This window comes from Dryobates pubescens, chromosome 14, assembly GCF_014839835.1.
Source record: "Dryobates pubescens isolate bDryPub1 chromosome 14, bDryPub1.pri, whole genome shotgun sequence".
NCBI classification, from domain to species: Eukaryota; Metazoa; Chordata; class Aves; order Piciformes; family Picidae; genus Dryobates; species Dryobates pubescens.
In genome coordinates this window covers 27,161,694-27,174,706 of record NC_071625.1, presented here as the reverse complement: position 1 = coordinate 27,174,706, position 13,013 = coordinate 27,161,694, and the positions used below count along the sequence as shown (strand labels likewise).

The 13,013-nt window shown below is 50.4% G+C and overlaps 1 protein-coding gene across 1 annotated transcript in view; it reads left to right on the top strand.

Annotated features, from left to right (window-relative positions):
- The first annotated feature begins 6,307 nt into the window (after window positions 1–6,307).
- INTS8 (integrator complex subunit 8) overlaps window positions 6,308–13,013 on the top strand; it is a 38,524-nt gene continuing 31,818 nt past the window's right edge. The window contains exons 1-4 of the mRNA XM_054167355.1: window positions 6,308–6,446; window positions 8,169–8,343; window positions 10,710–10,850; window positions 11,838–11,909. Coding sequence (XP_054023330.1) covers window positions 6,317–6,446; window positions 8,169–8,343; window positions 10,710–10,850; window positions 11,838–11,909 — 518 coding nt within the window. The 5' untranslated portion in view covers window positions 6,308–6,316. The remainder of the gene's footprint in view (window positions 6,447–8,168; window positions 8,344–10,709; window positions 10,851–11,837; window positions 11,910–13,013) is intronic.

Sequence of the window (13,013 nt, the reverse complement as noted above, 5' to 3'; positions counted from 1 at the left end):
GCTGCCCAGACAGGTGAGGCTTTCTCTGTCTGACTCTTCGAGCCCTGTGTCCAGTCCTGGGCTCCTCAGTTTAGGAAGGAGGTTGACTTGCTGGAAGGTGTCCAGAGAAGGGCAATGAAGTTGGTGAGGGGCTTGGAACACAGCCCTGTGAGGAGAGGCTGAGGGAGCTGGGGTTGCTTAGCCTGGAGAAGAGGAGGCTCAGGGGTGACCTTATGGCTCTCTACAACTACCTGAAGGGAGGTTGTAGACAGATGGATGTTGGTCTCTTCTCCCAGGCACCCAGCACCAGAACAAGAGGACACAGTCTCAGGCTGCACCAGGGGAGGTTTAGGCTGGAGGGTAGGAAGAAGTTCTATACAGAGAGAGTGATTGCCCATTGGAATGTGCTGCCCAGGGAGGTGGTGGAGTCACCATCACTGGAGGTGTTCAGGAGGAGACTTGATGGGGTGCTTGGTGCCGTGGGTTAGTTGTTTGGGTGGTGTTGGATTGGTTGATGGGTTGGACGTGATGATCTTGAAGGCCTCTTCCAACCTGGTCTATTCTATTCCATTCCATTCCATTCCATTCTACACTATTCTATTCCATTCCATTCCATTCTATTCTATTCTATTCTATTCTAATTGCTTGCATTCAGTTCTGGGCTCCCCAGTTCAAGAGGGACAGGGATCTGCTGGAGAGAGTCCAGCAGAGGGCTGCGAGAATAATTAGGGGACTGAGCACTGCCTGATGAGGAGAGGCTGAGAGCCCTGGGGCTGTTCAGTCTGGAGAAGACTGAGAGGGGATTTAATAAATGTTTATAAATATCTGGGGGCTGGGGGTCAGGAGAGAGGGGACAGGCTCTGCTCACTTGCTCCCTGGGACAGGACAAGGAGCAATGGATGTAAGCTGCAGCACAGGAGGTTCCACCTCAACACAAGGGGCAACTTCGTTACTGTGAGGGTCACAGAGGCTTGGAGCAGGCTGCCCAGAGAGGTTGTGGAGTCTCCTTCTCTGGAGCCTTTCAAGGCCTGTCTGGATGTGTTCCTGAGTGACCTGAGCTAGACTGTATGGTCCTGCTCTGGCAGGAGGGGTGGACTCGATGATCTCTTTAGGTCCCTTCCAACCCCTGCCATCCTGTGAGCCTGTGAAAAGAGTAGAAAGATCCTAGCTGTGAGTAGCACTTGGCTGCTGTGAGTTTTACCCTCTCAAAAGCAGTTGTAAGACCTGGAAAAAGTTTCTATTCAGTAAGCTTTTATTTCCAGCTTTGCTTTTCACTTGAAAGCCTTCTTCAAAGTCTGCAGCTGGAAAACAGAAGAGCTGACAGCAGGTATTGCAAAGAAGCTAGAATGTCATCCAGGCCAAAGCTGGGACTGAATCAGGACAAGTCAGAGAAGAGAAACGAGGCTGGTGAGAGGTTTGGAGGTTGTCATACCCTTGTATGCTGGGGCTGTTTAGTCTGGAAAAGGCCGAGGGAAGACCTCATTGTTCTATACAACTTCCTGAAAGGAGGTTGGAATGAGGCTGGTGTTGCTCTCATCTCCCAAGTAACCAGCAATAGGATGAGAGGAGATGGGTTTAACTTGTGCCAGAGGACATTAGGAAAAGCTTTTTTACTGAGAGAGTGGTGAGGGGTTGGAACAGGCTGCCCAGGGAGGTGGTGGATTCCCCATCCCTGGAAGTGTTCAAGAATCACACAGAATCACAGAATCACCAAGGTTGGAAGAGACCTTAAAGATCATTGAGTCCAACCTGTCACCACAGACCTCATGACTAGACCATGGCACCAAGTGCCACATCCAATCCCCTCTTGAACACCTCCAGGGATGGGGACTCCACCACCTCCCTGGGCAGCACATTCCAATGATGAATGACTCGCTCAGTGAAGAGCTTTCTCCTCACCTCCAGCCTAAACTTCCGCTGGCACAACTTGAGACTGTGTCCTCTTGTTCTGGTGCTGGTTGCCTGGGAGAAGAGACCAACCCCCACCTGGCTACAACCTCCCTTCAGGGAGTTGTAAACAGCAATGAGGTCTCCCCTGAGCCTCCTCTTCTCCAGGCTAAGCGGCTGAGGAGCTCCCTCAGCCGCTCCTCACAGGGCTGTGCTCCAGACCTCTCCCCACCTTTGTTGCCCTTCTCTGGACACATTCAAGTCTCTCAATGTCCTTCCTAAACTGAGGGGCCCAGAACTGGACACAGGACTCAAGGTGTGGCCTAACCAGTGCAGAGTACAGGGCACAATGACTTCCCTGCTCCTGCTGGCCACACTATTCCTAATACAGGCCAGGATGCCATTGGCCCTCTTGGCCACCTGGGCACACTGCTGGCTCATGTTTAGGGGCTGTCAATCAGCACCCCCAGGTCCCTCTCTGTTTGGCAGCTCTCAGCCACTCTGACCCCAGCCTGTAGCTCTGCCTGGGGTTGCTGTGGCCAAAGTGCAGCCCCTGGCACTTAGACTTGTTGAATGCCATCCTGTTGGACTCTGCCCATCTGTCCAGTCGGTCAAGGTCCCTCTGCAGAGCCCTTCTGCCCTCTAACTGACCAATATCTGCTCCTAACTTGGTGTCATCTGCAAACTTGCTGATGACTGACTCAACCCCCTCATCCAGATCATCAATGAAGACATTAAAGAGGATGGGGCCCAGCACTGATCCCTGGGGCACACCGCTAGTGACTCGCCTCCAGCTGGCTGTGGCACCATTCACCACCACTCTCTGGGCTTGGCCCTCCAGCCAGTTCCTAACCCAGTTCAGAGTGTTTCTCTCCATGCCACGAGCTGACACATCATTTTATTTATCAATACTGCTTTAAAATCAGATCTTTCTTCACTATTCATCATTTTACTTAGCATAAAAAGTGCAAAATGGTTTTAGGAGATGTTTTTAAGGCCAGGTTGGATGTGGCTCTGGCCAACCTCATCTACTGGAAGGCATCCCTGCCCATGGCAAGGGGGGATGGAACTGGCTGATCCTTGAGGTCCCTTCCAACCCTGACAATTCTGTGGTTTTGATCCTCTCAGAATAAATACAATTTGCACTGAAAACTGATTGAACAAAGCCAGCCTGTAAACTGAATAAACAAGCTGCATCCACTCCCTAAAATTACTGTGATACACTGAAAAAAAATAATGTGATACCAAAGCAGCAATATTTCTGAGAGAGATTTGGAGCAAAGAGTCAGGATGAGCCATTCCTTCGTGGCTGGGAATCGACTGGTCTTGCAAACTCATTAAAGAAACAAAGGCTGCATTAACCTCTAGCCACATCTTGCTCGGTGTAAAGGTTTCCTCCTCTCTAAAGATGTGTGGTAAGAACCTAGAAAGTCTCTTACAGCTGGGGATGTTACAAATGTGGCTGCTGCAGGTGAAAACAGCTGAGGCCCAGAGCTTCATTAACACCACTGTTCTGAGTCCTGGACTCTTAGTATGCTGGCACAAAATGTATGTAATTTTTATTACTCTTGCCTCTTCTGAATTTGGTAGCAAGTGAAGCTTAGCTTAGTTATTGGTAAACTGTCCCTTCCAAAAGAGACTCATTTGAACAATGTGCTACAAATAATGCCAACAAGCTCACTGCCATCTCCCACAGGACTATCTTGTCATTCATATTCTGAAGCTTGAACATGTTACCTATGGGTGAATTAAACTCAGGAAAGCTGAAGCAGTAGTTAATCTTCTCCCATCAAATAGCTGAAGACAGTGAAGAATTGATAGGACAAGGGGCAATGGCTTCAAACTAGAGGAGAGTAAATTGAAATTGGATGTTAGGAACAAGTTTTGCACCATGAGGGTGCTGGAACACTGCAACAGGTTGCCCAGGGAGGTGGCTGGGGCCCTATTCCTGGAGATATTCAAGGTGAGGCTCGACAGGGCTGTGGGCAACCTGATCTAGTTAAGAATGCCCCTGCTCGCTGCAGAGGAATTTGGAGTAGATGACCTTTGGAGGTCCCTTCCAACCCAAGCCATTCTATCATAGAATCATAGAATCAATAAGGTTGGAAAAGACCTCAAAAATCATCAAGTCCAACCTGTCACCCAAGACCTCATGACTACTAAACCATGGCACCAAGTGCCACCCCTGGCACCAAGTCCAATCCCCTCTTGAACACCTCCAGGGACAGGGACTCCACCATCTCCCTGGGCAGCACATTCCAATGGCAAACTACTCTCTCTGGGAAGAACTTTCTCCTCACCTCCAGCCTAAACTTCCCTTGGCACAGCTTGAGACTCATTCTTGAGAATGCTTGAGAATCATTCAACGATTCTTTGCACAACAGAAGATAAATTGCATTGTGGTGAAATCGTGTAGTGGGCTACATGGAAAACAAGAAAGAGAACAGTTCTGTGTCCTAGACCCCTTAGAGCGAAGTGCAGAATGTTTCTGGCTGTTGGGTCACTATCTAGCTACATAGTTAGGTGGACTGAGGCTGAGAAAGGGCCACACCAGGCACTAGTTTGATGCAGCATCCCCAGCTTTGCTTGCTGCAGAAGCTGTGGTTGCCTGTAGGAAAGGAAAACCAACCTAGCTGCTTACAGCAATGGCTGGGGCAAAAGAGATTTGCTTTGGATCTGCAACGTGTATCTGCACTGAAAATTTGCTGTGCAGCCTTCATGAACTCTTCTGGGTACAATATTTGAGGAATTCAGCCAAATGACTGAAACAGTTAAAAGCTTCTGCTGATCATCTTCCTTCCCCCCTGGACATTAATGTCTTAGGAAGGAGGATATCTGAAAAGCTTGAGAAACAGCTCCTGGCTAAGTTGCAGCTTAGAGCAGCATAGACAAAGATAGGAGCTGTGTAAATGTGGACATCTTGACAACAGTGGAAGTAGCTGCTTCTGCCACTGGATTTGAGTCTGCCCTTCTTCATGGATCGAGGTCTTTGCCTTTTCACGAAGCATTAAGGTATGTGTGGGCAGGAGGAGGGGGCAGGTTTAGCCGTTTTCAAACAATCAATAAGGTTGGAAAAGACCTGAGAGATCATCAAGTCCAACCTATCACCCACTACCTCACGGCTCCAAGTGCCACATCCAATCCCTTTTTGAACACCTCCAGGGATGGTGACTCCACCACCTCCCTGGGCAGCACATCCCAATGGTTCTTTCTGGGAAGAACTTTCTCCTCACTTCCAGCCTAAACTTCCCCTGGGGCAGCTTGAGTTTTACTTTAGGCTGAGCTGCAGGAGCCTGCTCCGACCACTGCAAGGGCCAGCTCTGGGCACTCCCTCCTTGCTCCCTTCTGCAGCTAGCTGCAGCTCACCACAAACATAAACCCATCCTTTACCTTTATTTAATTAAGCAGCAGCAGGGGCAGGGAAGCTGGGAGCGGTAAGAAAAGGGAGGGTTTAGGAGCCTGCGGGCTGCTGCCGGGAGTGTGGGTAGCAAAAGCCACCTCTGCAGGCGGGGCTGGGACTCAGCGCTGAATTCCACTGTGGGGACTCAGGTGGAAGGAAGGCAGCGGCGGTGCGGGGGTGCTGAAGCTACCAGCTGGTGCTCGTTTGCCTTCTCACAGGATCACAGTATCGCTAAGGTTGGAAGAGACCTCAAAGATCATCAAGTCCAACCTATCACCATAGACCTCATGACTAGACCATGGCACCAAGTGCCACATCCAATCCCCTCTTGAACACCTCTAGGGATGGGGACTCCACCACGTCCTTGGGCAGCACATTCCAATGATGAACGACTTTCTCGGTGAAGAACTTTCTCCTCACCTCGAGTCTAAACCTCCCCTGGCACAGCCTGAGACTGTGTCCTCTTGTTCTGGTGCTGGTTGCCTGGGAGAAGATACCAACCCCTTCCTACAACCACCTTTCAGATAGTTGTAGAGAGCAGTAAGGTCACCCCTGAGCCTCCTCCTCTCCAGGCTAAGCAACCCCAGCTCCCTCAGCCTCTCCTCACAGGGCTGTGCTCAAGGCCTCTCCCCAGCCTCGTTGCCCTTCTCTGGACACCTTCAAGAGTCTCAATGTCCCATCTTAAACTGAGGGGCCCAGAACTGGACACAGGACTCAAGGTGTGGCCTAACCAATGCAGAGCACAGGGCAGAATGACTTCCCTGCTCCTGCTGGCCACACTATTCCTGATGCAGGCCAGGATGCCGCTGGCCTTCTTGGCCCCCTGGGCACACTGCTGGCTCATTCTCCCCAGCTCCCCTCCCCGCCATGCCGGCCGCCGCCCCGCCCCGCCCCGCCCTTGCGGGGCTCCTCCCCGCCCCGCCCCGCCCTTGCGGGGCTCCTCCCCTCTGCTGCGCCACGGGGGCGGCGGCCGCGGCCATCTTGGTGCCGCCGCCGTTCTGCAGGGTGCGACTTGCGCGGCCGCCTTCGGGGCAGGCAGCAGCAGCAGCGATGAGCGCCGAAGCGGCGGACCGGGAAGCCGCCACTTCCAGCCGGCCTTGCACGCCGCCGCAGACCTCCTGGTTCGAGTTCCTGTTGGAGGAGGAGCTGCTGGAGCAGCACCTGCAGAAGCCCTCTCCCGGTGCGTGCGGCGCGGCCTTGCCTTGCTGGCCGCCGTCCCGCCTCGGCTTTGAGCGCAGCCTGGCGTGTCGCTCCCCGGCTCCTCCCGGGGCCCCGGGGAAGAAATGCCCGCTCGTTGCTCTGCGGGGTCTTTTCCTCGCCGCTGCGGCCTGCAGCTGGGCCGCTGCCTCCGCTTTCCCGGGGCCTGCTGCTGGCGGCCGCGCAGCGCCTCCCCTGTGCCCGCCCTGCCGCGGCCGGCCCCGCTCCCTCCCTCGCTTCTGGCTTTGCCCCCCGGATAGGCGCCGCCGGATTCTGCTGCCCCGGCGCTGGTAGCTCGGTCGCCAGCCCGCTGGGAGGGCAGGCTGGGGCGAGGAGGAGCCTCAGGGGGTGGTGATGAGGGGCGGTGTGCAGTCTGTTCGCTGCGGTGGCGGCGGCTCGGTGGTGGGGAGGTCGCGGTGTGTGCGCAGGTTGAGACGGGGACGGCGAGCCCGGTGGATGTGCGGCCGAGCTGGTTAACGCAAACGGCGTGTTTCACTCCTTTAGCGTTATCTTTCCCTGGTGAACGTCGTTGTTTAATCTGTTTTCCGCCATGGGCGTGTGAGTTTGTGTTTATGGAAAGGTAGTGCGTTGTTTATTTTTGGTGGTCGTAAAAGGACCATTACAGCTTGCAGTTGGCTTTCTCCCCCTAAGGTCTTGCTAGCGGCAGGAACTAAGAGATGTAAAGGCTGAAATTGCGCAGCCGTAGAGCTGGAATGAATGAATAGAAGCCGAGTCTGCCTTGGTCTCTTCTCCCAGGCAACCAGAACAAGAGGACACAGTCTCAAGCTGTGCCAGGGAAGTTTAAGCTGGGTGGTAAGAAATTCTTCCCAGCAAGAGAGATTGGCCATTGGAATGTGCTGCCCAGGGAGGTGGTGGAGTCATCATCACTGGAGGTGTTTAGGAAGCAACTGGATGAGGCACTTGGTGCCATGGTTTAGTTGATCAGATGGTGTTGGGTGATAGGTTGGACTGGGTGATCTCGAAGGTCTTTTCCAACCTGGTTGATTCTGTTTCATTCAAAGATAGAATTATGGGGATATGGTTACCGTGGTCAGGTAGACTTGAGCATTAAAGAGAGGTTGATAGTGTGAATCGGGTGAATAGACTCTGGCAAGTGTCAGCTGTACCAATGCCAAGGTGTGATAGTTTTAGGCTATGCCTTTAAAGATCTTGAGCAGAAAAGTAATAAAATGTAAACAAATCACTATTTGGTGTAAAAAGGAAAATGATGATGATTTTAAATGATCCCTTGGAAGAGATAAGGAACTAAAACTAGCTGTACCAAACCAATTTCTCTTCTCTCTCTTCTTTGCTCTGGGAGAGATACTAACTTGCTTCTGCTTGACCTTGGCTGCACTGCCTTTGTTGTGACTGGTGCTAACTCCTCTGCTCTTTAGTGTGCAAGGGGTCAAGGGGGAGGCAAGGAGAGAGAAGCTAGTAGCTTCCCCTGCTCCTTGGCTGGGGGGGAGGGTTCCTTGTGCTGTTCATTAATTGTAAATCCTGTATATTTTGTACATCTTCATTGCATTCCCCTGTAGCTTGTAGTTTTGCCTGTAAATGCAGCTTCCATTTGCTTCCAACTGAGCTGGTCTGGCAAAGTTAATGCTGGGGCATGGGGTGGTGGGGGAGGACTTTCAACCCACCAGACAAGGGCTGTTCGTAGCTGCTTACAAAGAATTTGAAGCATGGCTGTGGTTTCTTGCAGATCCCCCACCAGTGCAGCTGATTGTCCAGTTCTTGGAGCAAGCTTCAAAGCCATCAGTGAACGAACAGAACCAAGTCCAGCCACCACCTGATAACAAAAGGAACCGCATCTTGAAGCTTCTCGCCCTGAAAGTTGCTGCTCACCTGAGGTGGGATTTGGATGTGCTAGAGAAAAGGTCTGTACATCTTCATGCTGAAATTGCTAAATTGAGTGGCTTGAGAGCTTTGTTTTAACAAAGGGGGATTCACAGATGGCACCAGATTGGAAGGCAGCCTCAAAGGTCATCTTGGGTGTAACAACTGAAATCGAGTTGGATTTAATCTGAGTTAGGAAAGGGGTTCGGTGAAGGCAATGTCTGTGAGTAACTCAATGCTATTTATAACGTAGAAAGGAAGAGCAGAGTAGTGGATCTTGGTAAGATGTGCACATCTAAACTGGATGAAGGTGGATTTTAGGTTACATTTCCTGCAGTGACAAAACTAGCTTAAGTTTCCCCATTCTGATATGCCCCAAGCTGGAGGTCTTGCTTCATTTTTGGTGATGTAAAGAGCTCTCTGTACATCTATGAACTAGACTATTCAACAGACTGAGGTTGAAACATAAACTTCACTTTTGCATTTATCCTTTGGATTTCTTAAACCCAAATAATTTTGGCTGCTGAATAGCTTGAGGTAGAACAATTGGAAACTTCTTTACTCTGGCAGTGCTAAGCACATTAAGCAGCTGCACTTCAGCAGTGTAAAATCTTAGTGGGGCAGTCTTGCTCTGGCTGTAACTTCAGTAGAATCCTAGAACCATTTAGGTTGGGAAAGACTTCTAAGGATCATGGACTCTAGCCATTGACCCAACACTGTCAAGTTCACCACTGAACCATGTGGTAGAATCCTGATCAGCCCTGCTCTGTGCCTGTTGAACTAGTTGTGGGTTTTGATAGCAATAGTGTTGTCCACCTGTGGTGTTTTACTGAGAGCCAGTCTGAAGCCATTTCAACTCATTCATTAACCTCACTAATGTTCATAAATATCTACAGTGCAAGTGTCAGGAGGTTGAAGCCAGGCTCTGCTCAGTGATGTCCAGGGATAGGACAAGGGGCAATGGATGCAAGCTGGAGCAGAGGAGGTTTCATGTGAACATGAGGAAAAACTTTGTGAGGGTGGCAAAGCCCTGGAGCAGGCTGCTGAGAGAGGTCTCTCTGGAGGCTTTCAAGGCCTGTCTGGATGTGTGCCTGTGTGACCTGCCCTGGCTGATACTGCTGTGGTAGGGGGAGTTGGACTGGATGATGTTTCAAGGTCCCTTCCAACCCCTAACATGCTGTGATTTAGCATCTCTGTATAGTAGTCCCTGTTCTCTTAGCTCATGATGCCTGAGATTGTTTTAAATTCAGAAACATGCTTTTGTTTTTTAACTGACTGTACCCAGAGGTTCACTCATGGTAGTTAAAAGAGAGTGAAATAACAGCTTGAGCTGCTGTCCACTCTTGCCACTGAAAACAAAATTACTGGGCCTCACATGTTTTTCAACTAACACACAGAGTTTTTCCTGGTGGTTTGGTGTGACACAGGAACTAAATTCTGCTAACCAGGAATTCTGGCTTTAGTTGCTGAAAGTATGGTTTCACAGCAACATTCTGCTTGGAAAAGACCCTGTCCTGGGTTAGAAGGCCAGGCAGATCCTCTCCTGCCTCTCACCAGGGCAGAAAAATGAGACTCACTTAAATGGGTTGCAAAAGTGATGGAAAGTTTAGATGGAAAAGCAGTGAATGTTTTACACAGTGACAAACCCAAAGCATACAAAGTTCCTTATAGCATACCCAGAAGCCTCCCAGTGCTCCCCTTCTCCCTGCCTGAGGGTATACCCAAAATCCCCATGGCTCTTTCTTCCCCCCTCCACTGTTAGGCTAATCTCAGCTGGCCAGATCTGAGCTTGCCCTTCACCTCTTGGCATGAGGCCTAGCCAGGCTCAAGAGGCCTTGAGATAACTCCCCTTCCATTAGCAGATAGGGAGCATCTCCCACAGGAGCAGCAAGGGAAGCAAGAGGAAGTGTGAGACCTTGCTGATAGGTTTATAGGGTGCAGGATGTTGTGGGTATGAAATACACAGCTTCCTGTGTCCACCCTGGGCTGGACACCTGGGGCACCAGAGGTGTATCTTGTGTGGCAGCAGCAGGAGGCACCCAGCCCAAACTGCCACAGACCCTGAGGATCACCAAGTCCAACCATTAACCCTACTTTGCAAGGTTCACCTCTAAATCCCAAGCACCACATCCAAATGACCTTTGTTTCCCTGCCTGCTTTCAGTGCTGGCTGCAGAGAATGCAGATACTTCACAAGAGCCAAAGCACTCAGGCAGGAGCTGATCACTTCAAATTTCCAATGATGGCTAAATTAGTAATTGAGTGCAATTATTCTTGGTTTGGAGTGATGCAGTCTAGCCTGCATGCCTTCTTGTTGTCTCAGGGAAGGTTCAGTCCTAGCTGAACATGCCAGAAGTAGGATTAAAGTAGGAAGTATCTGATTCACTCTTTCCTTTCTTTCTCAACAGCTTGTCAGTTCCTGTGTTGAACATGCTGCTGAATGAACTGCTGTGTATCAGCAAGGTTCCCCCAGGAACTAAACATGTGGATGTGGACTTGTCCAGCTTACCCCCAACCACTGCAATGGCAATAATACTCTACAACAGATGGTAAAGCTGCTTTAAGGCACTGATCTTGAAATCATGATACAACAAATCAGTGTTTTCTTCTGCCTATATGCTTGCACATAGAAGGAGAAAGAAGCTAAGAGTCATAATGAATTTGTGGGCTGTAAGGGGGTTCTAGTGAGGAGTTGAGTCTGGAAAGCTATGTTATAGCTGGTTTTATTCCTTAACAAAAAAAAGTCAAGGTAGTAGTTTGAGATGCCTTCTTATGAAGATAATCATAGAATCCATAAGGTTGGAAAAGACCTCAGAGATCAAGTCCAACCTATCACCCAACACCTCATGACTAGCTAAACCATGGCACCAAGTGCCACATCCAGTCCCCTCTTGAACACCTCCAGGGATGGGGACTCCACCACCTCCCTGGGCAGCACATTCCAATGGCAAATTACTCTTGCTGGGAGGAACTTTCTCCTCACCTAGAGCCTAAACTTCCCCTGGCACAGCTTGAGACTGTGTCCTCTTGTTCTGGTGCTGGTTGCCTGGGAGAAGACACCAACCCCACCTGGCTACAACCTCCCTTCAGGGAGTTGTAGAGAGCAAGAAGGTCTCCCCTGAGCCTCCTCTTCTCCAGGCTAAGCAACCCCAGCTCCCTCAGCCTCTCCTCACAGGGCTGTGCTCCAGACCCCTCCCCAGCCTTGTTGCCTTTCTCTGGACACCTTCAAGTGTCTCAATGTCCTTAAATTGAATGGCCCAGAACTGGACACAGGACTCAAGATGTGGCCTAACCAGTGCTGAGTACAGGCCAGAATGACTTCCCTGCTCCTGCTGGCCACACTGTTCCTGATGCTGTCTTTTAGCTGTTGATGGCAATAAGAGCATTTCTGAAGTAACAGATTTTCTCTTGAGGATGTATTTTCATGGCATAATGTAGCTGAAATGGCAAACTGTTATTATGAAGAGGTCTGTAGCCTGATTATTATACTTGCAAGGCTAATACTGTTCTTTCATTGAATGTTCTTCTCTCTGTAGGGCCATAAGGACAATTGTTCAAAGCAGTTTTCCTGTAAAGCAAGTGAAACCTGGTCCACCTCAGCTAAATGTGTAAGTTACAGATACTGCAGTTGGATTGTTGTGATCAGAAATGTAATTTCTAAGTGGATTAAGTCACATTAATAACATGGAGTTGCTTGAAGTAGCTACTTGTAGCATGGAAAACTTGATTTATGTGGAGTATCTTCTTCTTTTCCTATCAGACACAGTTGGTAATGTGTGTACTTTCTTGTCACTCCAATCTTTCAACATGTTGTAATCTCCATGAGCTCAATGGCTTGAAGTCCAGATGGAGAGCAGTGGCAGTGGTGTCCCTCAGGGGTCTGTACTGGGACCTGTGCTGGTTAATATCTTTATCAGTGCTATAGGCAGTGAGATTGAAGGAACCATCAGCAAGTGTGCAGATGGCACCAAGCTGAGTGGTGCTGTTGATACACCACAGGGACCTGGACAGGCTGGGGAGGTGAACTCAGGTGAACCTCATGAGGTTCAACAAGAGCAAGTGCAGGGTTCTGCACCTGGGCTGGAACAATCCTCACTGTCAATAGAGACTGGGGGATGAGGAGAGAGAAAGCAGCCCTGAGGAAAAGGACTTGGGGATGCTCATGGGTGAGAAGCTGGACAGGAGCAGGCAGTGTGAGCTTGCAGCACAGAAGGCAAATCACAGCCTGGGCTGCATCCAAAGCAGCACTGCCAGCAGAGCCAGAGAGGGGATTCTGACACTTGGCTCTGCTCTGCTGAGACCTCACCTGCAGTACTGTGTGCAGGTCTGGAGCACTCAATAGAGGAAGGACATGGAGCTGATGGAGCTGGAGACCACAAAAATGATCAGGGGTTGGAGCAGCTCTGCTACAAGGACAGGCTGAGGGAGCTGGGGGTGCTCAGCCTGGAGAAGAGGAGGCTCTGGGGAGACCTAATAGCAGCCTGCCAGGACCTGAAGGGGGCTGCAAGAAGGCTGCAGAGGGACTGTTTGCAAAGGCCTGCAGGGACAGGACAGGGACAATGGCTTCTAACTACAGAAGAGCAGATTTAGATGGATGTTAGGAAGAGGCTCTTCACTTTGAGGGTGCTGGAACTCTGGAAGGTTGCCCAGGAAGGTGGTTGGGCCCCATCCTTGGGGATACTCAAGGTGAGGCTCAAGAGGGCTCTGGGCAC